This window comes from Eubalaena glacialis, chromosome 1 (assembly GCF_028564815.1).
Source record: "Eubalaena glacialis isolate mEubGla1 chromosome 1, mEubGla1.1.hap2.+ XY, whole genome shotgun sequence".
Classification (NCBI taxonomy): Eukaryota; Metazoa; Chordata; class Mammalia; order Artiodactyla; family Balaenidae; genus Eubalaena; species Eubalaena glacialis.
Genome location: NC_083716.1, coordinates 225,130,369 through 225,157,098, shown reverse-complemented (window position 1 = coordinate 225,157,098; position 26,730 = coordinate 225,130,369). Strand labels below are relative to the sequence as shown.

The window sequence follows — 26,730 nt, the reverse complement described above, 5'->3', positions numbered from 1 at the left end:
CGAGTAAATGTCAGTCTGTTTCCTCTTTTAAAAAGACGTTTCTAAGGAAGCCTCCCTAATAGGACTGCTGTAAGGTTTAAAAAAGCACAGTTGTAACACGTAGCGGGTGTAGGAGATCAAGGAATGAGATAAAAGCAGAACTACTAACAGTTTCTCTCGCTCCCACTACTTAGTTTTGCACTTCCTTCTATCCCGGCTGCCTAAGTCCCCGCCTACTCACAGTCTCACCCCCTCCCAGGAGGATTCTCCACCACGAGGTCCCGCCCCCTTACGCACGCGCCCCTCGCCCCGCCCCCTAGCTTGGCGTCCTCCGTCCGTAGTGTGTTGGAGGCGTGAGGGCTTTCGCGGGCTGTTCATTTTATTGCCCATCAAATCCTAGCCCATTTTATCCAATTATGTCTCCTTTTTCAGCCTATAGTTTATTCACCCAACGAAGCTAGATTTACTGAGGTTAGTGATGGCAATTTACCTGCTTTCAGCTGAGAAAAGAGAGGCGGAGCTTTTGGAAGAAAACTGGCGATATTCAAGACAGCCCGCACGGAAGGGGCCGGGTCCTACACACCTCGGTCGCCAAGCCCGGGCCAGCTCGCCGCGCCCAGGCCAGCTCGCCGCGCAGGCGCAGTGGGCCGGACTCGCCATGCCGACTGTCAGCCTGAAGCGGGATTTGCTCTTCCGAGCCCTGGGCCGGACCTACAGTGAGTGCACGTCCCATAGCCTGGGCTCTGCGCCTCTCCTCAGAGTCTGGGACCCCCTGCAAAAAGGCATCGTGGCAACGTTCATGCTGCCCCGCAGGTTTTGGCCTTGGGCGTTCGAGTTCTAGATAGGGTATAAAGTCCCCGGCGGCCCTGCTGGGCCCATGTAGCCTCTGGGAACCGGTGTCTCCGTGGGTGCCATTGCATCACCGCACGTGTTGGGCTCACTGTGTCATTCATTCAGCGATATCGAGCGCCTGCTGCGTGTCTGATGCCAGGGGATAGAATAGGAATGAAGCTCCGGGTTGCCTCCCGAGTGTAGTTCATAAGTGCAATAAGAAGAGCGCTGTGGGAACTCCATTTGTGAGCAACAGGATGTGTGTGTGTGGGAGGGCGGCCTTCTTTCTTAGTTTTACTTTTATTCACGTTTACTGAGCGCCTGTTATGTGCCAGGCACTGTTCTAAGTGCTTTGGGAACACAGCGGTGCACAGGGCACATCAGGTCCACGTTCACATTCTGATGAAGCAGGCAGATAATAAAACCAGCATATTAATAAGATGATTTCGGATAATGTTAAGTGCTAGCAGGGAAACAAAAAAGATATTGTGCTAAGAACAGCATTAGATAGCGTGGTAACGTGGGCTGAGCCCAGAGTGACAAGGAGTCTTTACTCGGTGGGCTTCGTCTTCAGGCTACGCTTCATCTCTTCAGTTTTAAAAACACTACCAGTAAAAAAAAGGGAGAAATATTAAGTACGATTATCAGTTACCCTATACGTGTAGCAGTTGAAGTGACATCTGCCATGTTCCATATCATCAGCTTGTGTGACCGCAGTGATAATTGGTTTGTGAGAGCTGTTTTTGGTTTTAGGGCTCAATATAACAAAGGTCTAGTCGGTTTAACAGATACTGCTTCCTCCAGTAAGATATTACTGTGAAAATAAAATTAGCTTTTTAAAACGTTTCTTAAGGTGCATTTTTGGATATTATGTGCAGTTGACCCTTGAACAATCCAGGTTTGAACTGGGTGGGTCCATTTATAGAAGGAATTATTTTCAACAGTAAATACTAAGGTACTACATAATCCATGGTTGTTGAATCCTCCCATGCGGAACCCAGGAGGGCCAACTGTACAAGTTACAGTTACAGCGATTCTGGACTTGGTGGAAGGCTGGGAACCCCTGATCCCTGCCTTGTTCAAGGGTCAGTTGTGTTCTTAAAGTGTTATTCTCCCTAGGGTTCTGCCCTAAGTCCCTGAAAATAGAGGTAATACTCTTGTCCTCTAAACAGAGCTCTAATTCCCTATACTTTTTATTTCATACTATGCTTTTTTATATTTCTTATCCATCCTTCTAAACCATATTCTCACTAATTGTGTATGATATACCTGAATTACACAAGATGGTGTGTAGCAAAAATTTGTTCAGTACATCTATGATCAGTTCCCACCTGTGTATCCATATCTGGGAAAGTAAGAAATAAGTCAGGTTTTAAGAAATGATGATTTATTACCTGTTTACTGTCATCTGATGTTTTAATATATTCTCTAGATGCCTCCTCCCCTTTTCCATATTGAGAGAGATCAGGTAAGCTTGATTATCCATAAATATCTGTGGACTACTGACTCATTAAAATTTCAGTCAGGAAGATTGATGTTGAGGTGTACTTCACATGGGTCAGAAATAATACTTATCATTAGTTTATATTTCACATGTTCTTTCTTGAAATCTTTTAAATGTAAATTAGGTTGAGGTCAAAGTTGGAAAAACATGTTTGGCAAAGCATCTCGTTTGCAAGCAGCGTGGATCCGGCTTGTTTCTTGCCCCCTCCCCCCTTTTCTGTCTTTCTGTCTTCCTCTTTTTTTCTTGTTTACAGGTAATGTCTCATTCACTCTTTTCTATCCCCATTCTTTTTTTTTCAGTCCCTCTAGGGCTTTCTTTTTGTCTGTCCTAAATTCCATTGTTTCATCAGTCATTGCCTTTCACCACTTATTTGCTTATCAAGGATAAGCAAAGGATATTTTTCAGGCTGCTTTTATTCTGTTCATTTTGCTCCTCTGGGGCAGTTTTGTCTCCTTAGTCTACCTTTTTTATCGCCTTTCTGCTCACATGTTTTCCTCTTGCCACTCGTTTTTTTGTTAACTGGTTTGTTTTCACTGTTCTTCAATTCTGGCCCTGTTCTGCCTTGGTGTAATTGCTGGCAATGTGGCCAGAGCCACCTGTGTATATCATGAACCTTGAAGATGTAGTTACTTAGGTGTGTCATTTTGTTAGAGGGGATCATTAATCGTGATTTCATTGTTGATTCGTCCGTCTAAGTGCATGAAATACAGCTGAAAGGAATAAAACAAATTGTATGATAATTAGGACTCAGTAGAGGATTCAGTATATTTTAATGATTCTGTACAATTTGGTAAGTAACCATTTAGTTATCTATTACTGCATAATTAATTACCCCCAAATTTAGCAGCTTAAAACAACAGTCATTTGTTATATGTTTCTGAGGCCCAAGGATTGGGAAGTGGCTTAGCTGGGTGGTTCTGACTCTCACCTGGTTGTAGTGAAAGTGTCAGGACTCTAGTCATTTCAAGGCCTAACTGGGGCTGGAGAGTCCAATTCCAAGTTCACTCAAGTGCTTGTTGGCAGACTTCAGTTCCTTGCTGATTTTTGGTCAGAGATTTCAGTGCCTCCCACCTGGACCTCTCCATAGGACTGCTTGCAACATGGCGGCTTGTTTGTCCCAGAGTGAGAGGTCCAGGAGAGCAGGTAGTCGAGAGAGTGCTCCAGATAGAAGCCACAGTTTTTACTAACATCTCGTAAGGGATACACCATCCCTTGTCATATTCTCTAGGTCACACAGACCAGTTCTGGCACCGTGTGGGTGAAGACTACAAAGGGTGTGAATACCAGGAGGCAGGTGTTCTTGGAGGCCATCTTGGGGCCTGGCTACTACAGTCTGCCCTCTGGCCCCCAGTGATTCATGTTCTTCCCACATGCCACATACACGCCCTCCCAAGGCCCCAGGAAGTGTCATCCCATTACAGAAGCAGCTCAGAATCCAGAGTCTCATCAGCTAAATCAGGTCCAGTTGTGGATGAGGCTCTTCGGGTATAGTTCCTTAAGTACAGCTGCTTGAGTAGAATTACTCTTGGCCTGAGAGACTAAAGAGACAGGTTATCTGCCCCACCTGCACCTAACATACAGTGGTAGGACAGGCATAGGACATTCTTCTTCAAATGGGGAAAATGGGAGACACAAAGGAGTTATTAGTCCATGGCAGTTCTGAAACTGAGCTGGCAAATGTTGCGTATTCTTGATCAGATCTCAAGGCCTGGGATCAGTGTCCATGGTTCTGCCCTACCTTCTAGGCTCTTGGTTCCACCCTCTGGGTGATCCTCATTATTTTATTTTTTGGTGAAAGAAAGCACGTGCTTTACAGCTGATTAGTTTTCTTGGTCTACTTCCCACTAATAGAATTTTGGGGGCTCAAAGACTTCATTTTGTCCCGTCTCTATCCCTTTCAGCTCCAGCTTGCCATGTTTCTGCATTTTTTTTTTTTTTTAAACTTTGTGGGTCTTTGGTCAATTTTGCTGGTTTCCACTTCATTAGTCAAAAGCCACACCACCCACAGATCTCTGAAATAAGCTGTTTTGTACCTTTTGCTGATACAGCTCTTATTTTTTTATTTTTATTTTTTTAAATTTATTTATTTATTTATTGGCTGTGTTGGGTCTTCGTTTCTGTGCGAGGGCTTTCTGTAGTTGCGGCAAGCGGGGGCCCCTCTTCATCGCGGTGCGCGGGCCTCTCACTATCGCGGCCTCCCTTGTTGCGGAGCACAGGCTCCAGATGCGCAGGCTCAGTAGTTGTGGCTCACGGGCCCAGTTGCTCCGCGGCATGTGGGATCTTCCCAGACCAGGGCTCGAACCCGTGTCCCCTGCATTGGCAGGCAGACTCTCAACCACTGCGCCACCAGGGAAGCCCCAGTGCTCTTATTTAAGCTCAGTTGTGTGACTGAATAAATTTGTGAGGCACACCCTTATTTTCTTTATATGTAGTGCCTTTTTTCTGAATGAATAGTGCCTTTGATTTTACTGCGTCTTAAGATTTTACAATCATGCCCTTGATTCATCTTTTGACCACGTTTCCTGGAAATGCTCTGGGTTTGCTCTTTGATCAGAAGTCATTTCTTTTTTTTTTTTAACATCTTTATTGGTGTATAATTGCTTTACAATGGTGTGTTAGTTTCTGCTTTATAACAAAGTGAATCAGCTATACATATATCCCCATATCTCCTCCCTCTTGCGTCTCCATCCCTCCCACACTCCCTATCCCACCCCTCTAGGTGGTCACAAAGCACCGAGCTGATCTCCCTGTGCTATGTGGCTGCTTCCCACTAGCTATCTATTTTACGTTTGGTAGTGTATATATGTCCATGCCACTCTCTCACTTTGTCCCAGCTTACCCTTCCCCCTCCCCGTGTCCTCAAGTCCATTCTCTACGTCTCCGTTTTTATTCCTGTCCTGCCCCTAAGTTCTTCAGAACCATTTCTTAGCTTTTTTTTTTACATCTGGGGAGGCTGAGAATTCTTAAAACCTTTAGGTCCTGGCTCCTTTTTGTTTAATAGTCTTTCCTTTAGTTTATCTCTTCTCTCACAGTATAAACCAGGAGACACTTTCAGCACTGGTTGGAAAGGTTAGTTAAGTCACCCGGTTGAGTAGGTACCTTTTCTCCAGTCCCCATAACTGTAGGCAACAGTGTTGCTAAACTTTGCCTCTACATAAAAAGGATACCCCTTCTGTCAGTTTCCAATAGCACTTCGTCACTTTCCTTCATATCCTCACTGGCATCCTTATCAGAGACTGAGGCTTCTATTAACAGCTTTGTCAAGGCACTTTAGGTTTTCATTTACACTCTCAAAGCCCACCTCCTCCTGATTCCAAAGCCTTCCCCATGTTTTCCCGTGTTTTGTTATGGCAGCACTCTACGTCCAGTGACTGAAGTCTGTGTTAGTTATCTGTTGCTACATAACAAATTACTCCAGTACTTAGGAGGGTAAAACAACAAGCCTTTATCATTTCACACAGCTTCTGAGAGAGGAATTGGGGGAGGAGTGGCATAGCTGGGTGATCTGGCTCTGGGTCTTCCACCAGGTTGCAGTCAACCTGTCAGCGGGGCCTGCAGTCATCTCAGGGCTTGGTTGGGCTGGAGTTTGCTTCCCAGCTCACTCATGTGGTTGCTTGAGACGTGAACGGTGTGAGTACCAGGAGGCAGGGGTCATGGGGGCCTCTCTTATTTCCTGCCCTAGTGATACCCATTCACCCGCACCAGGGGCCTGGGAGCCATTGCCCACGCCTCCTGCTCACTCACTGTTCCCACCTCCTAGTCAGTCCTTGAGCCTTACAGATAAAGCCCCTGACGTTTCGCACATTCTTCCTTCTCCCCCAGACTCACTGCTGGCTGCTTTAACCAAGTCCCAACTGTCTCGCTTGTCTGTGGCAGTAGATTCTCTGCTCCAATTTGTCCACCACCATTCTTTAAAATGCAGGTCTAATCATGCTATTATCCAGCTGGAAATCCTTTAGTGTAACTCCCCATTGCCTCGGGCAGGACAGAGGGCAAATCCCTTGGCATCTTGAGCTGACTTCTTTCTACGTTTTTCATCATATCTCTTCCTGACATGAACCTCACGCTTCATTCATATGGAACGTCCCAAATTTGCCATGCATTTGTCTCATTCCCCACAGTCCCTGCCTAATGAATTCATCCTTTCTGTGAAGCCTTCGCTGACTCTCAGTGGAGTTGATTGCTTCCTTTGTGCCAACTCAGTACCTTGCACTTAACCATAACTGTATTTACACATCTGGTTTACTAGAGTAGGGCATAGTTAAGGCAAGAATTGTATCTTATTTATCTCTGTAGCCCTGGCACCTAGTACAGTGCCGACACATAGTAGGTGCTCAATAAATGTTTGTTAAATGGAAGTTCAATGTCAGGAACAGGAATCTTAAGACCAGCTTCTTACTAGAATATACTAGTAATGATGGTTTGTATTCAGTTTTTGGTAACAAGGAAACCCTGACAATGCTGTATCAGGTAGCAAAGCAAAGTAGGATATAACTTAAAAGTAAGGAAGAGAACTGTTAATTATTGCAGACCTACTATGTTTCAGGGCGCTATGCCAGGCCCATTATCTGCATGAACTCATTTAAATCTTTCCAACAGTTGCGTGCTACGAATAAGTGGCTGAAAATGCTACTTTATGGATGAGGCATAGGAATCAGAAAGTTTACATAAAGTGGCAAGCTCTCAACTGATAAGTGGAACAGTCAGAGTTCGAACTGGGATTGACCTGGCTCCAAAGCCAACTGTCAGGCCACCTCAGAGAATTTTAAATGATAGGATTTATATGACATTATTCCTTTATGTTGGATCTGTGATTTGGAGCCTACTTTACATTGGATCCCTGCTTAGCAAGTTTTTTTCTTCCAAGTAAATGTAAACTCCCTAGTGCAGGTAACCTAATTCTGTAGCTGATATTAGATGAATCAGCCCTTTTTAAAATAGTTTTGGTTTTCTTAAAAAATGTTTTTTGGTCAAACTTTTTTTGTTTTTAAATGGAGATATCTGTTGCCTGATATTTAGTATGCTTGGTATAAGACAATTTAAAAAATGCAGTTTATACGCTATTTTTATATGTACTATCAGATTAAAATTAGCAATCTTTTTTTTTTTTTTCTAGCTGACGAAGAATTTGATGAACTATGTTTTGAATTTGGCCTGGAACTTGATGAAATTGTATGTATTGGATATTTATTTCTCTAATATTCTGTGTATAAGTTCATTATATTTTATCTTTGTTACCTTACGGTTAGACTAAGATGGAACATTTGTGGGCCGTGGTGCTTTCTGTGTTAAGGGGCTAAGCTCTGGTTCTAAGAGTGTTACTTTGTGTAAAATCTCAAAAGGGGTTCATGCCTTATTCTGATACAGTACCCTCAAGTCATCAGGCTAGTGCTGTGGAGGTGGATAGACCCTCTCAGGTAACCCCAGAATGAAAGCAGTCTCCCAGGCAGTGAGGTGCCATTTGCAGATAACCAGATGGAAGGGGTCTGGGAGCAGTGGAAACTTTGCTTCAGCCAGAGTTGCTGTCTCCTTGGCCTCTGGCTTCCCCTCCTTCACTTCCTCTGTGTCCCACCCCACCTTCCTCCGTGCCTATGTAACCAGCGTTAATTCATTCTTCATTTATTACTCTATACATGGATCTTGTAAAATGATCTTCTACGTTTTGAAGAATTGCTTGTAAAAATGATTTTGAAACATTTTCCTGGTCTTTTGATTGTATAATGATTAAAATGTTTAAAAAATAGCTTTATTTACCAAATATATTATTAACAATGATTATGTACTAGAGACACTGTACTTGTAACTAAAAAGATAATTTAATATGTCTCTGGTAATTAGTATTATTTTTTACCCCAAGCCTTCTTGATCTGTTCAGTGTTTTGTTTTTTTTTTTAAAAGAAATCTCCATTTTAATTTTTATTTATTTATTTATTTATTTTTGGCTGTGTTGGGTCTTCGTTTCTGTGCGAGGGCTTTCTCTAGTTGCGGCAAGTGGGGGTGACTCTTCATCGCGGTGTGCAGGCCTCTCACTATCGCGGCCTCTCTTGTTGCGGAGCACAGGCTCCAGATGCGCAGGTTCAGTAGTTGTGGCTCACGGGCCTAGTTGCTCCGCAGCATGTGGGATCCTCCCAGACTAGGGCTCGAACCCGTGTCCCCTGCATTGGCAGGCAGATTCTCAACCACTGCGCCACCAGGGAAGCCCCTGTTAAGTGTTTTATAACACAATAAGGTTAAAAAAAACCTCAGACTGACAAAAACCTATATTGTTCTGCCTTGTTTTTCCTATTGCTTCTTAACTAATGTTGCAGAAAGTTTTTTTTTATATTAATGAGCATCCATATGCTTAAGAAGTCAGCTGAGGTTTCTGTAGTTTATATTAAATTGTTATTAATTTTATTAGAACTCAAAATTATGCTTGAGGCTCTGTGATATCGTAAGAGCATTGGACTGGATATCAGAAAAATGGAGTAATAGTTCGAACTCCCACATTTACTAGCTGTGGAACCATGGACAATTACATTGCCTCTCTGGGCCTCCTTTTCATCTGTGAAATAAGAGGTTTGCATTGTATGATCCCTATAGATCCCTCTGGCTCTGAAATTTCTGTGGTCATTGATTGCCATAACATTTTTGTTAGCATTGACAAACCCAGTCTTCACATACGATCTTTGTATGAACTGAGATACTGAAAATGGAAGAAGGCTTAGGCAGCTGTGTCTTTTTTGCAAAGGAAATAGGCTGTTTTTTTGTTTGGATGCCCTCTTTTCTCAGGTTCCCACATTTTCTTCCCTTCTTTATATGGGTCCCCCCTTAAATCCAGCACCCGCATGAGGTGACTTATCTTTCTTCACTAAAACGTTAGCAATTTTATTGACCCCTTTAATGGAACTCTGTTTACATTCTGATTTCTCTTCCTGCCTCTTCTCATATCCTCCCCCATCCCCCCCCATTTCTTCTCTCCTCTCCTGCTCCCTCCTCTTCCTCCTCCTCTTCCTCCTCTTCTTTTTTTTATTTTTAAATTTTCCCTAATTTAAAAAATTTGCCTCCTGAGTTTGAGATGGCCAGTGGAGGTGTTCCTTGGAGCCCAGAGTCAGTGAGCACTGTGAGCCCTGCGCGGTCCCAGCGTCGTATGGACTCTGTGACTCCTCAGGTGTGGCTCGGGCACATAGTGCTTATGGACGAAAAGTGAATTCTTCTGCGTGCTGTGCAAGTGTAGACTATAATTCTTTGGGCAAGAATTTGAACTGCTCATATTTTGGCAGTGGGAGAGGGAGAGCATCATGTAAAACAAAAATCATCACATATTTTGATAGGAATTCATCAGTTATTTTAGCAGGTTATTGGTGGTAAAAATAGCAGGAGTTCCAGTTAAGTGGGGATTCCAGATAATTAGTGGGTAACATTAACAGTTGGAATATGGCTTTTAAGCATTTTGATTGAAAATTTCTTCAGTATACATACAGTTCCCTGCTGTAGTAAACATAGAGAACAGAATTTAACTTCTTGGCAATGGTTGTTTTTAAGAAAATCTCTGTAGTGTGGTTATTGAGATAGTCTAAGCTTTTTGCCACTGCATTAAAAATTATTCTAGTGGTATTTCTTCTCTCTTTTCCCTCTTGTTTGCTTTCATTCTTGCTGCTCTGTACCTTTTACTGTCATTAGATTGCTTCCCATCATACCTATAATCCCTTCTAATTTACACCACAGCTTCTGATGATCTCGTCAAATGTTTTTTTTTTTTAATATTCATTTATTTATTTGGCTGCGCTGATGGTCTTAGTCGCGGCATGTGGAATCTTTAGTTGTGACATGAGGGATCTAGTTCCCTGCGCAGGGATCGAACCCGGGCCCCCTGCATTGGGAGCGTGGAGTCTTAGCCACTGGACCACCAGGGAAGTCCCCTCTTCAAATGTTTTTGCTTGTTTTTATAGTATTACTCTCATTCTCCTGTTGCTTGTAGGCTTGGGTGCCCATAGGATTTAGCTTTTTAGAGTCATTATCTTATAAAAAGTTGCGTATCTTTTAATTTTTTTTTTTTTTTTTTTGTTTAGCCGCGAGCTGTGGCTTGTGAGATCTTAGTTTTCCGACCAGGGATTGAACCCAGGCCCTCGGCAGTGAAAGCGCAGAGTCCTAACCACTGGACCGCCAGGGAATTCCCAACATAGCTTTTATTTGGTGAATTCTCTTTACTTTGTCTCATTGACACTTTTGTTGTTGTTGCCCTATGTTCTTTTTGGTGTTTTCATTTTCTTTTAGATCGAGGATGGGCAAACTTTATCTGCCAGATAGCAAGCTTTTGAAGGCTGTATAGTCTCTGTCACAATTCAGCTGTTGCAGTTTGTAAATAACAATAGGTAAAATGTAAATGAATAGGCTTGGCTATGTCTCAGTAACACTTTATTTACAAAAATAGGTGGCAGGCATGATTTGGCCCACTCCTTGCTTTAGATGGATTTCTGCTGCTCTGGAAAGAACATGAATAATGTAGTTACTACTTTATAGGGCTACATTTTCAAAAGAATTTGGATTTATTTAGTTTTATTTTAATTTTTGGGTTTGTTTTAGACATCTGAGAAGGAAATTATAAGTAAGGAACAAGGTAATGAAAAGGCACAGGGGGCCTCTGATGTTGTTCTCTACAAAATTGATGTCCCTGCCAATAGATATGATCTCCTATGTCTGGAAGGATTGGTTCGAGGACTTCAGGTCTTCAAAGAAAGGTAAGGGAATATGTTCATTAAATACCTGGCTAAGTTGGGTTTCTTTTTTCTTTGCCTGTCATTATTAGCAACCCTGTTTAAGTTTCTAGAAAAAGCTTGTTGGACAGGTACACAGCTTTAGGTCTGCATAGAGGGATGATTGGAGCCTTTAGATTGTAGCCGTTTGAAAATTTGCCTGAATATTGAGTCATAGCCTTTCATTTTGGGAGCGTATTTTAAAGCTGGAGTGGTTAATGATTTTATGGCGTCTTAAAAAACTTTTTAATGGGTTCACGTGAGTTCTTTAGTAACCCAATTGGAGTAGATAGTTTGTTGGGTTTGTTAAAGGCTGGGAGAAAAGTAGAGGTGGCACAACTATATGCTGTTTTCTTAAGAATTCTGAGGAAGCTTGGGAATGGAGCCTCCTAACTGGAAAACTGAAGATCTTATGATGGCTGTGGGCAAGTTAATTGACTTTTCTAGTTTCAGTCTCCTAATTTATAATGAAGAATATTTTTAAGTCCTCTTCCAACTCTTCAGGTAATACATATAGAAAATGATGAACATATGAAGTGAAAAAGAGGTGAAACAGTAAAGCTATCAAAAATAATTATTTTTGGTTTTGATTACTTATTCATTATCTAGTCAGTTGCAAAAGAGTAAGAGCCTCAGGCTGATGGGCTAGACTCTGGAACTGTGAGGCCTTCGGATGAGTGATGGGTGTTGGTGAAAGGGTGATAATTAGGCATTTGGTTAACGTGGTTAAAATTTGGGGGTTGACCCAGTTGCTTCTGTGCATGACAATCAGATGTTTATATTTTAGGGTCAGGGATAAGCCCTTACAGTGTGTTTCCCAAACCTGTCTGATATGAATTTCTGTTTTTAATAGGCACCTCATATGATTTTTATGATGAGACTGAATTAGGAAAGTAACTTAAAACCTTTGCTACTCAAAGTGTGGTCCATGGACCAGCATCATCTGTAACACCTGGGAGCTTGTTAGAACTGCAGCATTTCAGCCTCTACCCAAGACCTATTGAATCAGAATATGTGGTTTAACAAGTTCCCCAGTTGATTGTGGGCACGTTGAGGTTTGAAAAGCACTGACTTAAAACGGTAGTTCCCACCCTCTTCTGATGATAACAGTTACCTGGACTGTGCCTTCAGAATGTACTGTTTACCAGGCCTTTCCCTTGAATATCCTGATTCATTAGGTCCAGATGGGACCAGGCCATCTGTTTTTGTCATAAGCCCTACTTTTCTTAGAAGCTCAAACTCTCATGGTCGGAGTACAACTTCAAGGTGATTTAATCCAACCCCTCAGCTGATGTTTAAATGCCCCCTATACAGTTGCTTAGTTAAAGGTTTTCTAGCCTCTGCCGAGACTCCAGTGATAGGACACGCATTACCACGAGGCATCCTAGCCCATTTTTATTTTATTTTTTTTCAACAGATTTATGTTATTTATTTATTTTTGGCTGCGTTGGGTCTTCGTTGCTGCGTGCGGGCTTTTTCTAGTTGCGGCGAGCGGGGGCTGCTCTTCGTTGTGGTGCGTGGGCTTCTCACTGCGGTGGCTTCTCTTGTTGCAGAGCACTGGCTCTAGGCACGCGGGCTCAGTAGTTGTGGCTCGCGGGCTTAGGTGCTCCGCGGCACTTGGGATCCTCCCGGACCAGGGCTCGAACCCATGTCCCCTGAATTGGCAGGCGAATTCTTAACCACTGCGCCACCAGGGAAACCCCTAGCCCATTTTTAGACAACTAGAAATGTTAGAAAGTTTGTTAGGTTTTGGGGTTTTTTTAAATAGCCCAAATTTGATTTGCTGTAACTTTAACCCATTGTCCTAGTTCTGTTCATTTTGTATACTTTCTATACACAGAATAAATTAGTTTATTGAATGTTTTGGTTAATAATGAGCAAGTTTGTTTTAATATTTTAGGATAAAGGCTCCAGTGTATAAACGGGTAATGCCTAATGGAGAAATCCAGAAATTGATCATCACAGAAGAGGTAATAAGGATCCATTCTTATTTTTCTTTTAAAAACATCTCTTTCGTGTATATCTCTATAAGGTGGGACAAAGGTGACCCTTCTGCCAAATGTAGTTTTCTTTGATCCCTTGCTAAAATGGATGTATATTTAGCCTCTAGCTCTTAAAAATTGTCATTTCGTTTTTTACCAAGAAGTGAAAGGGAACACAGCATCTGTTTTCCATGCATAATTTTGGAAAGTAACATCCAAATGTTTGCTTAAAATACATTTGAGATATAATTGTTTAAATAGTGGTATATTAATAAAATTTAGAAAAAATCTTTTGGGGAAAGGCTATTTTGGTAGAAATATTAACTACGAGCAAACTACTTAAGGGTTAATTCTTTTCTCAGTAATTCAGTAAATTTTGAGAGATCTTGCTGAAATGTAAATTGCATGAGGACGGTGACTTTGTCTATCACCACTATATCTTACTGTTGATTGAGTGAATGAATATACACTTGTTTGAATGAAAATTTGTGACAGCTAACTTTCTATTACAAGATGATATTACAAAGAAAAGCCTTAATATTTACCATCTCTAATGAAATAACGAATTTCAGACAGCTAAAATACGCCCGTACGCTGTTGCAGCGGTTCTCCGAAACATAAAGTTTACTAAAGATCGATATGACAGCTTCATTGAACTTCAGGAGAAGTTACATCAGAACATTTGCAGGTTTGTGGTTGCATCTTCTCTCTTCCTTGCCTCCCGCTCTCCCTCCTCCTTCCCTCCCCCTTCCCTCCCCTTCCCTTTTCTCTTTCTCTTTCCCTCCCTCTTTTCTTTCTTCCTCCACTGTAGACTTTTTTCACAGCATTTCTAAATTAATCATATATGGGAGTAACAAGAGTTTAAAGTTAACTAAATTTAAATTTAAATAAGTTTAAATTTCACCAAACAGCTCTTTGTTACTGCTTATAGATAGTGTATCCATGGAGAAATAAAGATATGTTTTGAGTACTATATAGAGAAGAAATACCTAGTCCTAGAGATTTTCTTGGTTTTTGTTTTTTGGTTCAAATCATTAACAGTGGATTATACTACTAAATATTGAACCATGGTAATTTGAAGTATGACTTATTTTAAAAATAGACAAAAATTTTTGGCTTGATCTCATTTTTTGAGTGAAGATAATTATAAATTGACAGATGAAACTTGAGACTTTTAAATAACTGAATTTTCTTATTCTGTCTTTGGCATTGCTACACATCATTTCCCATACGGCTCCCTTTAGTGTGGTGATCTTCAAACCTATATAATTGCTGAACTCCTAAAGGTCGAGGAAGGTAACAATGGGAGTCCTTGAACTAATTTCAGTATTTCAAAAATCCTAATAGAAAATATATATTTACTGATGATAAGAAATGTCAGCCTTTAGCTAACATACCAAGTTTTTTTGTGTTGGTGCTAAAATATATAAACGTAAGTTATGCTAGTCAGAGATATGATTAACAGTTATATATGTCTTGAGTAAAAATGGAAAAAATTTTTTATATTTTAATAATTGCAGTAGTTGCAATTTGGTAAACTATGGAAACTAAAAGAGGCTTTTGTGAAGGGATGGTCTAGAGACAGGGTTGGGGGGACCTTGGGCATTTTCTTCTGGTGTGAAAAATATTTAAAAAATAAAATACCTGTGGTTAAGCTCACGAGGTTTCTTTTTCTTGAAACATTTTTGCATACATCGTAGAAGAAACTTTTTCTCAGATTCTGAATAACATTTATTCCAAGTTCTTTTATAAAAATAATCTATTTGTCATCTTGCAGATATGTTATTCTTAAGCAAAACAATAAGAATTTAAATATAGTTTCAAAATATAGGACAAGATAGAGGAGTTCTGACAAGCACTGATATAGCTAGGAAGTGGTTGAGCCCAGTTATCTGTTCTGGTCATTTGAAGAATCTAATTTTTATCTATATTGGAAGGCATTTCCTTACTTAATTCGACTTTAAGCTCTGTTTTATGCAGTATTTCTGGAAATCATGAGCTTTTTCTAAGGGGAGAATGAATCACATCCTAATACTCTGGTGTGCCAGAGTCAGTAAATCCTAATTTGCGTTTTTCAAGAGATATATTTATTTCATTTAAATTATAAAATTTACTGGCATAAAAGTTGTTCATGATCTTCCCTTATTATCCTTTAATAACTGTAGTATCTGTATCAATATTACCTCTTTCATTCCTGTGTCTTCTCTCTTTTTTCCCCTTGATCAGTGTAGCTGGAGATCAGTGTACACATCAATTACTTCAGTGTGTATCATCGTGTATCAGTTTTCAGAGAACCAGCTTTTGGTTTCATTGACTTTTCTCTGCTTTTTTCCTCTATTTTTCTGTTTTCGTTGATCATGCAGTGTTCTCTCGAGGGCTAGTTAGTCCTTACTACTGAGGCAAGACCTTGTTCCTGTTTATCCATTGCCATATGAAGAGGGAGGTTTTCAGTCTGTGTGAGCACTGTTGCCTTGGATGGTTCTTTCCCTGGCCTTGGCTGGTGTCCTCACATGCGCACACTGGTTAATACTCAGCTGAATTCTTGAGGGGGCCCCTCTGCAGATCTCAGAGTTCTCTGTCTGAGTAGCTCTGTCCTCCCCAGTACTCTGTGCAGTGAACTCTGGCCGTCTTGATCTCCCTAGACTCTCAGCTGTGTCTCTTCAACTTAGGGAGTCCACTGGGCTCTAGCCAGACCCCGTTTCCTGCCCTGTGGCTTGAAACCCTTCCAGGCAGTCAGCTGGGCAGTCGTAGGACTCGCCTTATCTGTTTCCTGTCTGTCATCTGCCCTTCATAGCCTGATCTCCAGTGCCAGCCATGGAAACTGTCATCTTATATGTTTTGCCTCTTTTGTGATTGTATCAGGCAAGAGTGTAAATCTAGTCTTTGTTACTCCATCTTGGCTGGAAGGGTCCAGTGAACTTTTTACTTCAGTTATTTTATTGTTCATCTCTATAGAATCTGTTTGGTTCCTTTTTAAAAAGTTTCTCTTTTTTTGGCTGTTATTTCCCCGTCTGTTCATTATGTGTATATTTTCCACATAATTCTTGAATGTTTTTTGTAGTGGCTTTTTTTTTTTTTTTGGTAGTAGTAGTAACGTTTTAAAAATCTGTGTGGTGATTTGAAAATCTGGGTCATCTTAGCATTGGTTTTTATGGGTTGGTTCGTGTGGAGTATGCCATGTTTCTCTGTTTTCATATGCACTGCTTTTTGATTGCATAAAGAATATTTTGTTATGTAAGAGGCTCTTATTTTGCTCTTTTTCTCTGAGAAGTGGTTTCTGTTGCAGGCAAAGGGTCATGAATACTTAGCCTGACTCAGACTCGAAACATTTGGCTAGATGAGACCTCTGCAGTTGGCAGCAGCAGAATTTTCTGCCCAGTTCTTTGAGCTGCTGCTTTTTCACAGCAAGACTTTAATAAAATTTCTGCCAGTAGAATAGGTAAAATCTTGATTTCTGACTATTTTTTGTTTTCATATCTTTTTATATTTGGGATATTAATCCTTTTTCTGTACCTACGTTGTAGACCTTTTCTCTCAGTGTGTCTTTTGACTTTTGGGGTCTTTTGGTTGTATAAAGTTTACAGTTTGGATATAGTCAAGTTTGTCAGTCTTCCTATATGACTTTTATGTTTTGTGTCTTAAGAAGGGATGTTCTACTCCACAGTTTTAAGCATTGTTCTCCTATATTTTCTTTGAATAATTTTTATGGTTCCGTGTGTGTGTATGTATGTTTGCCTTCTGTTTTTCAAAATACATAGCTCTTTGATTAATCTGGAATTGGTTTTTTTGTGATTGGTTTGAAGTTGAAATTTAGTGACATTTTGAGGTGCTGTTTCAGGGTTAAGAAACCAATATTAATGTCCAAGAAAACATGGACTTTCTTACCTATGAATTTGTCAATTATTAATTTATCTAAACTTACTGAACCATGTATATTTCTACCTATGCTAGTATATAAACATGTAACTCATTGAGTAAAGTAACATTTCCTTTAGGCTTGTCAACAACTCTGTTCAATTTACCCATATTTATTAAAGTTCTAGTCACCTGTCTTGGAGTTTGACCAAAAAAAATTTTTCTTTTAATTTATTTTATTCAGTATAGTTGGTTTACAATGTTGTGTTAATTTGAGGTTGACCAAAATTTGTTTCTTACAAATTTTAAAAACTATGTCGTAGTTCATGTAATATGGACTTTAACACATTCCTTGATTACTAATTATTTTATCCATTTGATATTTAATTGTGGTTATGCATACATATTCGAATATATGTACACATAGTCTAAAACACCTTTTAAGAATTCTTTAGAACATCATAAATTCTGACCAGGTTTCTCTTTTTGAATTGTCTTTTGGAAAGCTTAGAGCCAAATTTGTGACCCTCTGTGATAAGACTGTAAGCTTTGAAATTCTAATTTAGTATCAACATTGTTTCTGGCTTCCTTTTATATCCCTACTTCTGTTTCTTTCTCTCCTACTTTGTATCTTGCTTTAAGTTCCTAAAATTACCTTAAATCCTTTACAGGTAAACTGTAGAACAAATGAAATTAATAGCTCTTGAAATTTCCTTACATATTAAATTTTAAATATAATTCACAGTTCTTAAAACTAAATAATTTCCATTAATAAAGCAATATAGCTATGTGACAGGAAATTTAGGAAAATATGGAAAAGCCAAAAAACACAGGAGTTTTTTGGTAGTTTATTCTAATTTAATAAAAGATTTATGTTTACTTGAGGACACTAGAGGAAATAGATTAAAAGAAGGTAAAGGGTATGTTGACTTTGAAAACGTCCTAATAACATAGTACTAGGGAAAACATAGTGGAAGGGATTTACTTCAGCTGCTGAAATAATGTGTTTTAAGTAGCTTTATATTTATATTTCTCATAATTTTTAATGGTTGTAAAGGTGCTATATAGTAGTAACAGGCTATTTTAAGGAAGTGTCTAAAAATAAAAAACCTGTACTCTATGTTATCTTTAGAATTTCTGCTTTGAGATATTCAGATCGTTTTCTGTTTCTCTTTCTCTCTGTCCCTCCACATTTAGGAAAAGAGCCTTGGTTGCTATTGGTACCCATGACTTGGACACTTTGTCAGGCCCATTTACTTATACTGCGAAGAAACCTTCCGATATCAAATTCAAGCCTCTAAATAAGACCAAGGAGTATACAGCCTGTGAACTGATGAACATATACAAGGTAAACGTTCTTTTATGTTAATGTAATAGCTCTGGATAAATCATGAAATTCCACCCAAATCAAGTCTTAATTAGGGCAATAAAATGAGTGCTTGAAAAAATAGCAGTGTCTGGGCTCCAACCCAGAGATACTGATTCCTTTGATCTAGAGTGAGGTCTGGGCATAGTTTTGTTTATTATTACTTTTATTTATGTATGTATGTATGTATGTATGTATGTATGGCTGTGTTGGGTCTTCGTTGCTGTACGCAGGCTTTTCTAGTTGTGGTGAGCGGGGGCTACTCTTCGTTGCAGTGCGTGGGCTTCTCATTGTCGTGGCTTCTCTTGTTGTGGACCACGGGCTCTAGGCACGTGGGCTTCAGTAGTTGTGGCACACAGGCTCAGTAGTTGTGGCTCGTGGGCTCTAGAGCACAGGCTCAGTAGTTGTGGCGCACAGGCTTAGTTGTTCCGCGGCATGTGGGATCTTCCCAGGCCAGGGATCGAACCCATGTCCCTGCATTGACAGGCAGACTCAACCAGTGCGCCACCAGGGAAGCCCTGTTATTACTTTTATCCTCTCAGATGTTTTTAACGTACAGCCAGGATTGAGAACCATTGAAGTAGGTCATACTGCATTGTAATATTCGTATTTAGGTATAACTAAAACTCATTCAAATATAAGGAACAATGAGATTTAGCTAGTTTTTTTGTAGCATGCACTATTAAAAAGCGTCTGCCTCCCATGATTAGCACTTTAGAGTCCAGCAGTGAAAATGAATTCAGTAGTCACTTTAAATTGCATTTAACAAATAGTAAAAGAGGTGGGTATCATTTGGAAAAAGCAGCTATTATCATTGACCTGATTTGCAAGTGATTTCTTCCTATTTATCTAAATAGTTTTGTATGGTTTGTGTTTTGCTTAAGGTGATTCAGGCTTACTCTGCAAGTCTGTTTTCAGTCTTGAAAAACGGTTGCGGTCTTATCTTTCCCCAGTAGGAAATGAGGCTGTATAAGGATTCTGAGATATTAGTTTACATTAGAAAATATTATACATTTAAAACTTTGGGGGCTGTTTTATTGTTTTTCTGATTTTCCCCCCTCTTTTTATGCTAGGTAGGTATGTAAACTAATTACAGTGACAGAAATAAAAAGCTAATTTTGTTTGACTTATTTTTTTTCAGACTGACAACCACCTTAAACATTATTTACATATAATTGAAAATAAACCTCTGTATCCGGTTATCTATGATAGCAATGGTGTCGTCCTTTCAATGCCTCCAGTCATCAATGGTGAGTTATTTCTTAAGCACCATAGGTTTTTTGCTGTTTCCCTCTTATTCTTTATCATTTCTGTGGAATTCTCAATAGACTTGACTGAATCAATCAGATGACTCAATCTGAGAATCTCAGGTCTTTTGTGGATTTTATTGTAATAGTTCTTTTCATTCATTTTTCAATATTTTACTGGTGATTTTTATGTAATTTATAAATGTATACATATTTATAAGTTTATAAATATTTTCTGGTGCTAGTCTCTGGATTCTGTTATATTCCTCCAAAGGGTGTTGATATTTTGGTTTTAGCAGGTAATTCATTTATTTAAAGTCAAATTCTGTCTGGCCTGCTGTTTTATAGTTAAATTAAAATTTTAAAACTGAATTTTACCCTCTTAACTCCTTTCTGAAGCTTTTGTTGAAGACGCAACTTGAACGTATTTACAAAATTTAGTGATGTCAAAGCCATAGATGTTTGCCCTTCTGGAGGTGAGAAGGGGGTTCAGTTGATTCATGATGGGAAGGAGACTCTTTTCCTCCTCAAGATCTTGGACTCTAGTACTCATAGTGGGCTTCGGATTGAGCCAGATCCAAACCCAAATCTTAGCCTTGCTGCTTAATAGCTGTGATCATGTTCAATGAGCTTAATCTCTGAATCTTAGTTGTCCTGCCTGCAGCCCTGTCATAGATCGTGGTAAAAATGAGATGAGACAACTTCTGTTAAGCACCCTACATGTGGAATGCACTCAGTAAAGCCTTGTTTTTATTTTATCTTTATTCTCCAGCTTATAATGGGAGCTTAGAATAAAAGTTGTATATCTCCTTACCTCTGAGGTGTCAGCTTATATTATGTTCTAAATTAAAATGTAGTTTCTGTTTTGTAGAGCTTTTTCGTGCACTTTTATTTCTGAAACTGATTGTTTTGTCATTATTGTTTTGTGTTTGTTGCAGGAAATCATTCCAAAATAACAGTAAATACTAGAAATATATTTATTGAATGCACAGGGACTGACTTTACTAAGGTAAATAAAACTTTTTTTCTATTTTTGTACTGTCAGGGTAGATTTTTACTTCTGGGCCAAAACCATGTGGCTAAACTTTAAAATATGTTTATTTTGTAGGTGGGGACATACTTTAGCCATTTAGAAAATTAGAAAGATGTAGCTATTCTGTACTTTGGTTAAGGTGCTTTCATTCAGTTGACAAATGTTTAGTGAGCACCTACTATCTTTCCAGTGCCATGAATTTAATAATGAGTTACATGTTCTTGACTTCAAGGAACTTGTCATCTTGTGAGAGAATTAGCCAAATACATTACTGTAAAACAGAGAATGGGATATACATTGTAATGCCATCTGTATAAAGTGTTCATCTTAGTTGGCTTAGTTTGAATGCTGACTAATTTCGTACCTTTGTGTACTTGGTAAAAAAAAAAATTAAAACCAACTGGCTATCAAGTTTTATTTAGCAAATTGATAAAGGGTTTATACACACAAAGATGTCTGGAATATGTAGAATACTAATCGTTCAGTCACTTTTCATCACTATATATTAGATTGGATTGTTATGAAAGCTTTTTTTTATGGCATATTTTTTCTTTACAAATGTTAAGTAAGCCATAGAGTGAGGTGGCAATTAAGCAGATTAAGAAAGGTAAACTTGAATGGTAGAAGGCTGGAGTATAGAAGTAGGGCAGATAAATGGCATTCACATACATCTTACAGGATTGGAGATCATTGTAAGATATTTCATTTATAACTTTTATATACCATATGTGCCTTCAGAAATATTGTCAGGGTAATATAGCTTTTCCTGTTAAAAACTTTTTTTAAATTTGCACATTAGCAGACCTTGGATATCTTTTCTGAAGCTTGTATATGAGTGAAGTATGTATAAAAGCAAAGCATATATCCCAATAAGGTTACTGTATTTTTTCTTTTAATTAAAAAAAAAATTAACAAATCTATATGGCCTTCACTATGTACCAGGCATCGCTCTATGTGTTTTATACACGCACACACTCATACTCTTAATCCTTATATTAACCAAATGAGGTAGGAACTTTTATTATCTCTACTTAACAAACAAAGGTACAAAGACAGTAATTAAGTAACATGCACAAAATCAGACTGCTAGTAAGTGCTTGGGCCAGGAGTCTGGCATCTGGCTGCAGAAACTTATGAGACTGATAAGGTTTACTGCCATAGTTAGCCATCTGTCTTTCTTAAAATTTGCTCAACCCAAGGGAAGGGGTGGGGAAATAGATGATTTGTCTCAGTCATGGATTGTAACTGTCAGAGAACTGCATAAATGCAGAACACCTGAACATAAGGTCAGGGCCTCTCAAGCTCAAGAGTTTTTACTCCACTTCTTTCTTTAAAATTTATATATACAGATACAGTTTTAGATGTTTGGAGACTAAATTATATAAAATATTAATTCATTTCCAGCTGATGGAAGAAAGTATATTTATGGGTTACCATAATATTTGTTTTTCTCCTTTGCAGGCAAAAATAGTTCTTGATATCATTGTTACCACGTTCAGTGAATATTGTGAGAATCAATTTACGTAAGTTCGTTCGGCATCTTTATCGATGATGGCCTGTTGTTCTGAAGTCAGAGCACTAAGGCCTTGTGCTAAATATAAAGATGAAATATGTGGTTCCTGTAACTAGAATGTATAATCTCTTTGGGGAGCTAAGACATGAACAAATAATGTATAAAGTAAAAAGTGATAAGTACCTTAAAAAGTTTCAGTGATGGTCTGGCCGTTTGTAAGGGCAAGTTACTGCTAGCTGGGGCAATCTGGGTAGACCTCATGGAGGCAATGAAATTTAAGCTGTATTTAAGGATTTGAGACTGAACATGGAGAAACAGCAGAAGGAACAGCTAAACAAAGATAGAGAATCATATATAAGAGCAAAGCATATATCCTGTATATACTAATAAGACTACTGTATTTGTTCCAAAGCTAATCTTTTATTTAAAAAATTGCTTATCAAACCTATATGGCCCTTACTGTGTACTAGCTTCATAGTTTATTCTAGAGTATTATAATTCAAAATAAATGTATAACTGTAGAAAGCATGACTGAAATTGTATGGGCAGTGTTGGTTATTTTTTTAAATTGATTTGCATTTTAGTGGTTGTATCAGTCAGCTTTCAGTGTGTAACAGCGTGACCCTGGTAAAGCCTGGAATGTGTGTGTCAGTATTGGCAAGGTGTTCATCAAGGATGCATGCTTTGCAGGACTGGGAGATAAACTTATCAAGTGGGTGCTGCCTGAAGAGACATGGGAGCCACAGGAAATGGAATAGTAATGTTGTGTTTGGGAGGATTAATCCAGACAGCAGTGTTGGAATGTGAATAGATTGAATGTGTTGAGGCTGCAGTTGTAGACCAAGGGAAAGTTTTGTTAACCACACACATTTTTAGAATTTATGGCCCTTTTTTCCCCCTTAAGTTTTATTTTTATTTATATTTAATTTTATTTCTGGCTTTATTTTTGTTTTCAGGGTTGAAGCAGCTGAGGTAGTTTTTCCTAATGGAAAATTACATACCTTTCCAGTGAGTATAGAAGAAGTGACTTGATGATGATGATGACTTTGACAACAGCAGTGACGTTAATAATAATAGCTATAGAGTGCTTTTGGTCTTTCTGTCTATCTGTGCATCCACCCACCTACATGCCAGGCACTATACTGTGTGTATTACATGGATTTAATCCTCACGTTAACCCTATGAGGGTGGGTGCTATCATTAGGCCCTTGACCTTGAGATGTTAAATAGCTTGCCTTTTACTATTCAGTGGTGGAGCTAGGATTTAAGCCCAGACAGTCCCAACACGCTATATTATACCACACTTCACTCCTAACCCACTACATTATACCACAGCATTATATGGCCATAAATCCTGTGGTTTATTCCCTTATTAACTAGGTACCTAGGTAATTTATAGTTTCACCCCTTTTAAGGTTAGTCAGCCCTCCAAACCACTGGACTGCTAGGGAAGTCCCAGTAGCGGTTTTTTGAAAAATTGATTTTAATTGCTGTTATCAGTTAGCTTTTGTTATGTAACAAACCACCCCAAGATTTACTAACTTCAAACAACGATCATTTGTTTATATCATGATTCTGGGGGTCAGCCGGGTAGTTCTGGTCAGGACTGGCTGGGCTAATCTCTGCTAGGCTCCAGCTGGTTGGTAGGCTAGCAGCTGGATGACCTGGGATGGCCTCACTGACTTGTCTGCGTCTTGGCAATGAGGTGAACAGGTCCGGCGCCTCTCATCCAGCAGGCTGGCTTGGGCTTCTTTACATGGTGGCGGCTGCACTCAGGTGATAATGATGCTTCTGCTCTGAGAATTGCATTTTGCATAGCAAGCCCATTGTCCTTACCTGAGTCCAAACAGGTTTTTAAATTTACGGCCTTTTGGCTAGTGGCGGTTACAATTTTGAGAGTAATTTTGTGATAAGAAATACTCATAGGTATGTTTCCAACGTTGCTGAAAAGCCTGGATTTTATGTGTGTTTGTTCCTATCTCACGTGGTAGGGTTACGTACTGTTTGAAGGAGAGTGAGTACTAATTCGTGAGACGCTCCCAGCCTGGCTCTCTCCTGGAGCAGATTGATAGCCAGGACTGGGGCATAGTTGCTTTTCCCCACCTGAAAAAAATGATAGGAAAGGAATGACTTCATAACACTCTTAGATTTAGTATGATGGATAGTGCAATATGACACATGAATTATTCTTTCTTGGTCGTAAACACCTACTTGCATGAGATGAAATTGAAAATCTTCAGCAGGATTTGTAAGCATTTTAGAAATGATGTAATGCACTAGTGTTTTGCTGAAGAGAATGGTGATTGACCAAGTAAAAGAGAAAAATGTTTGGCATTTTATAATATTTCCAAGCAGTTCCAGTCGTCTAGCAAGTAGAATGTTCATATATGAATATAATGTAGCAAATAATGTCCTGAAGCGCACTGAGTTTATTTTTGATATCTGGCTCTAATGACAACTTCTTGGGAGGGTAATGAAACCACAACAATAATGAATTGAATTAGAAAGAGGCTAATGCTGTATCTGGCAGGACTGATTTCAGCTTCTCAAACTCTTTTTCTCTCTAAGGAACTGACTTATCGAAAGGAGATGGTGAGAGCTGATCTAATTAACAAAAAAGTTGGGATCAGGTATGCTCTGAAAACTTCATTTATTTATTTACTGTTGAAGAGAATTCAAGAATGAAGTACACATATGACTGCTTAATTTTCCCTGAAAAAATGCTTGGAGAGAATTTTGATATCCCTTCAGAGTAATAAGTGACGATAGAACATCAGTTAGGATGTCTGGTGTCTATTGGAATTCACAAAGACAGGTTTCAGGTAGTAGCATATTTTAAAACAAAATATAAACATGTTTTAAATAATCCAGTGAAGTTTATGGTTTGTACGTTCCTATTTCAGAGAAACTCCAGAAAATCTTGCCAAGCTTCTGACCAGGATGTGTTTAAAGTCAGAAGTCATAGGCGATGGGAATCAGATTGAAATTGAAATCCCTCCAACCAGAGCTGACATTATCCACGCCTGTGATATCATAGAAGATGCAGCTATTGCTTATGGATATAACAACATTCAGATGACTCTCCCGAAAACATACACCATAGCTAATCAAGTAAGATTGCACCCTTAAATAAACACTCCTTATTGTTAGAAACTGATTATTGAATGCCAGGAAGGCTTCGAGAAAAACAGAACATAGGAATTAAGCAGTACTGGCCATGCTCTGCTCTGAGAGGCATTTGCTGTGGAGAGGATGCAAAACAGATGCCCGATTGATTAGAGTACGTTGAAAACCTGTGATGACTAGTTCTTTGAAGAAAGACAGGTTTCGAGTTTGGAGCCCTTCTTGCATCTCTAAGTAGGAGATTCATTTTCTGATCCTGGGCCTGAAGGCAGAAGTGGCGTGTGGGAGAGGTAGAAGCGGGGGGTTTGTACGTCTGGGTAGGAGTGTTGGGGTAGTGAGGTGATGGGGAGGGGTCGGTGTGGTGGGGAAGTGGTGGGACGAGCGGCATATTAGGATGGAAGGGTGGTTTCCTTTAAGTGACAAGTTTTCTATAAATCTCTCTTTTTTTTTTTAATTAAAAAAAGTGGGAAATTTTATTGAGGTGAAATAATTTCTTCCCCCCAGTTTCCCCTAAATAAACTCACAGAACTCCTGAGACACGACATGGCAGCTGCTGGATTCACTGAGGCACTTACCTTTGCTCTGGTATGTTGTACATGCTTTTTGTGCCCTGCTGATTGTTTTCTTTGAATCTCCGAATTACTTGTTCTGTGATTCCTTGTATGAGTTTATAAAAAGTTATAAAGAACACTTTGTTACCTGAGATTGTGTAATTTCTGGTAAAGAAATGAAGATTTCTTTTTTTTAGTCACAGAAAAGCACGAAGGACTAAATTTTAGAGTTTCATGTAATTGTGGAGGGTTCACAATGAAGTTCGTAACCAAATTTATTAAGTTAGAATTTTTAGTCTTAATTTGGTTGTGGCTGTACCCACTAGATGCCGCCCTGGTTAAGGGCTTGTGGACTGCTCCACGTTAAGCCTGTTTCTTTGTCTTTGAACATGTTCACAGACATTTGCTTTGAGTTGAAAAGCTGACATGAAAGGCCTATGTCAGGAAATGAGTTTTATTACAAAATCAGACAGAAATCTCCCTCCCCCAGCAGATCGAGCATTTGAAGATATCGAAATGTGTCTGCAGTTTGTAGTTTCTTTCTCTCTCTTGCTGAGCTGTGCTGTGCTGTGGTGCCCACAGTGTACTTCTTGACTATTCAAGTCCATTTCAGCTTAACGATGTAAGGCAAAAACCAAAACAAGCAGGAAAGCTCCCCCCAACACAATTCCAGCTCTAAACATCTCAGTCTTTTAAGGTGTTTACGGAAGGCAGTGGTGGGAATCACGACCAGTACACAGAGGGCTGGTGGGGAGATGTAGCCTCTCTCACGTCACTTTATTGAGCCTTTGTAATTCATAGGATGTTCCTATTGGAAGGGACCTTCCAGATCTAGTTCAACACCTTCCTTTTTCTTTTTCTGCTTTAATCTTTTTTTAAAAATTATTTTATTTTATTTTATTTATTTTTGGCTGCGCTGGGTCTTCTTTGCTGCACGCAGGCTATCTCTAGTTGTGGCGAGCGGGGCCTACTCTTCATTGTGGTGCACGGGCTTCCCATTGCGGTGGCTTC

At 39.3% G+C, this 26,730-nt stretch overlaps 1 protein-coding gene across 2 annotated transcripts in view; it reads left to right on the top strand.

The window, feature by feature from the left end:
• The first annotated feature begins 591 nt into the window (after nucleotides 1–591).
• FARSB (phenylalanyl-tRNA synthetase subunit beta) overlaps nucleotides 592–26,730 on the top strand; it is a 67,496-nt gene continuing 41,357 nt past the window's right edge. The window contains exons 1-13 of one of the 2 annotated variants that reach the window (XM_061187895.1): nucleotides 592–695; nucleotides 7,431–7,486; nucleotides 10,880–11,034; nucleotides 12,950–13,019; nucleotides 13,604–13,719; nucleotides 18,084–18,234; nucleotides 19,394–19,502; nucleotides 20,438–20,508; nucleotides 21,994–22,055; nucleotides 23,002–23,053; nucleotides 24,614–24,675; nucleotides 24,949–25,156; nucleotides 25,673–25,753. In XM_061187895.1, the coding sequence (XP_061043878.1) occupies nucleotides 638–695; nucleotides 7,431–7,486; nucleotides 10,880–11,034; nucleotides 12,950–13,019; nucleotides 13,604–13,719; nucleotides 18,084–18,234; nucleotides 19,394–19,502; nucleotides 20,438–20,508; nucleotides 21,994–22,055; nucleotides 23,002–23,053; nucleotides 24,614–24,675; nucleotides 24,949–25,156; nucleotides 25,673–25,753 (1,251 nt within the window). In that variant the 5' untranslated portion in view covers nucleotides 592–637. The remainder of the gene's footprint in view (nucleotides 696–7,430; nucleotides 7,487–10,879; nucleotides 11,035–12,949; nucleotides 13,020–13,603; nucleotides 13,720–18,083; nucleotides 18,235–19,393; nucleotides 19,503–20,437; nucleotides 20,509–21,993; nucleotides 22,056–23,001; nucleotides 23,054–24,613; nucleotides 24,676–24,948; nucleotides 25,157–25,672; nucleotides 25,754–26,730) is intronic. The other variant, XM_061187903.1, reaches the window with a different exon arrangement.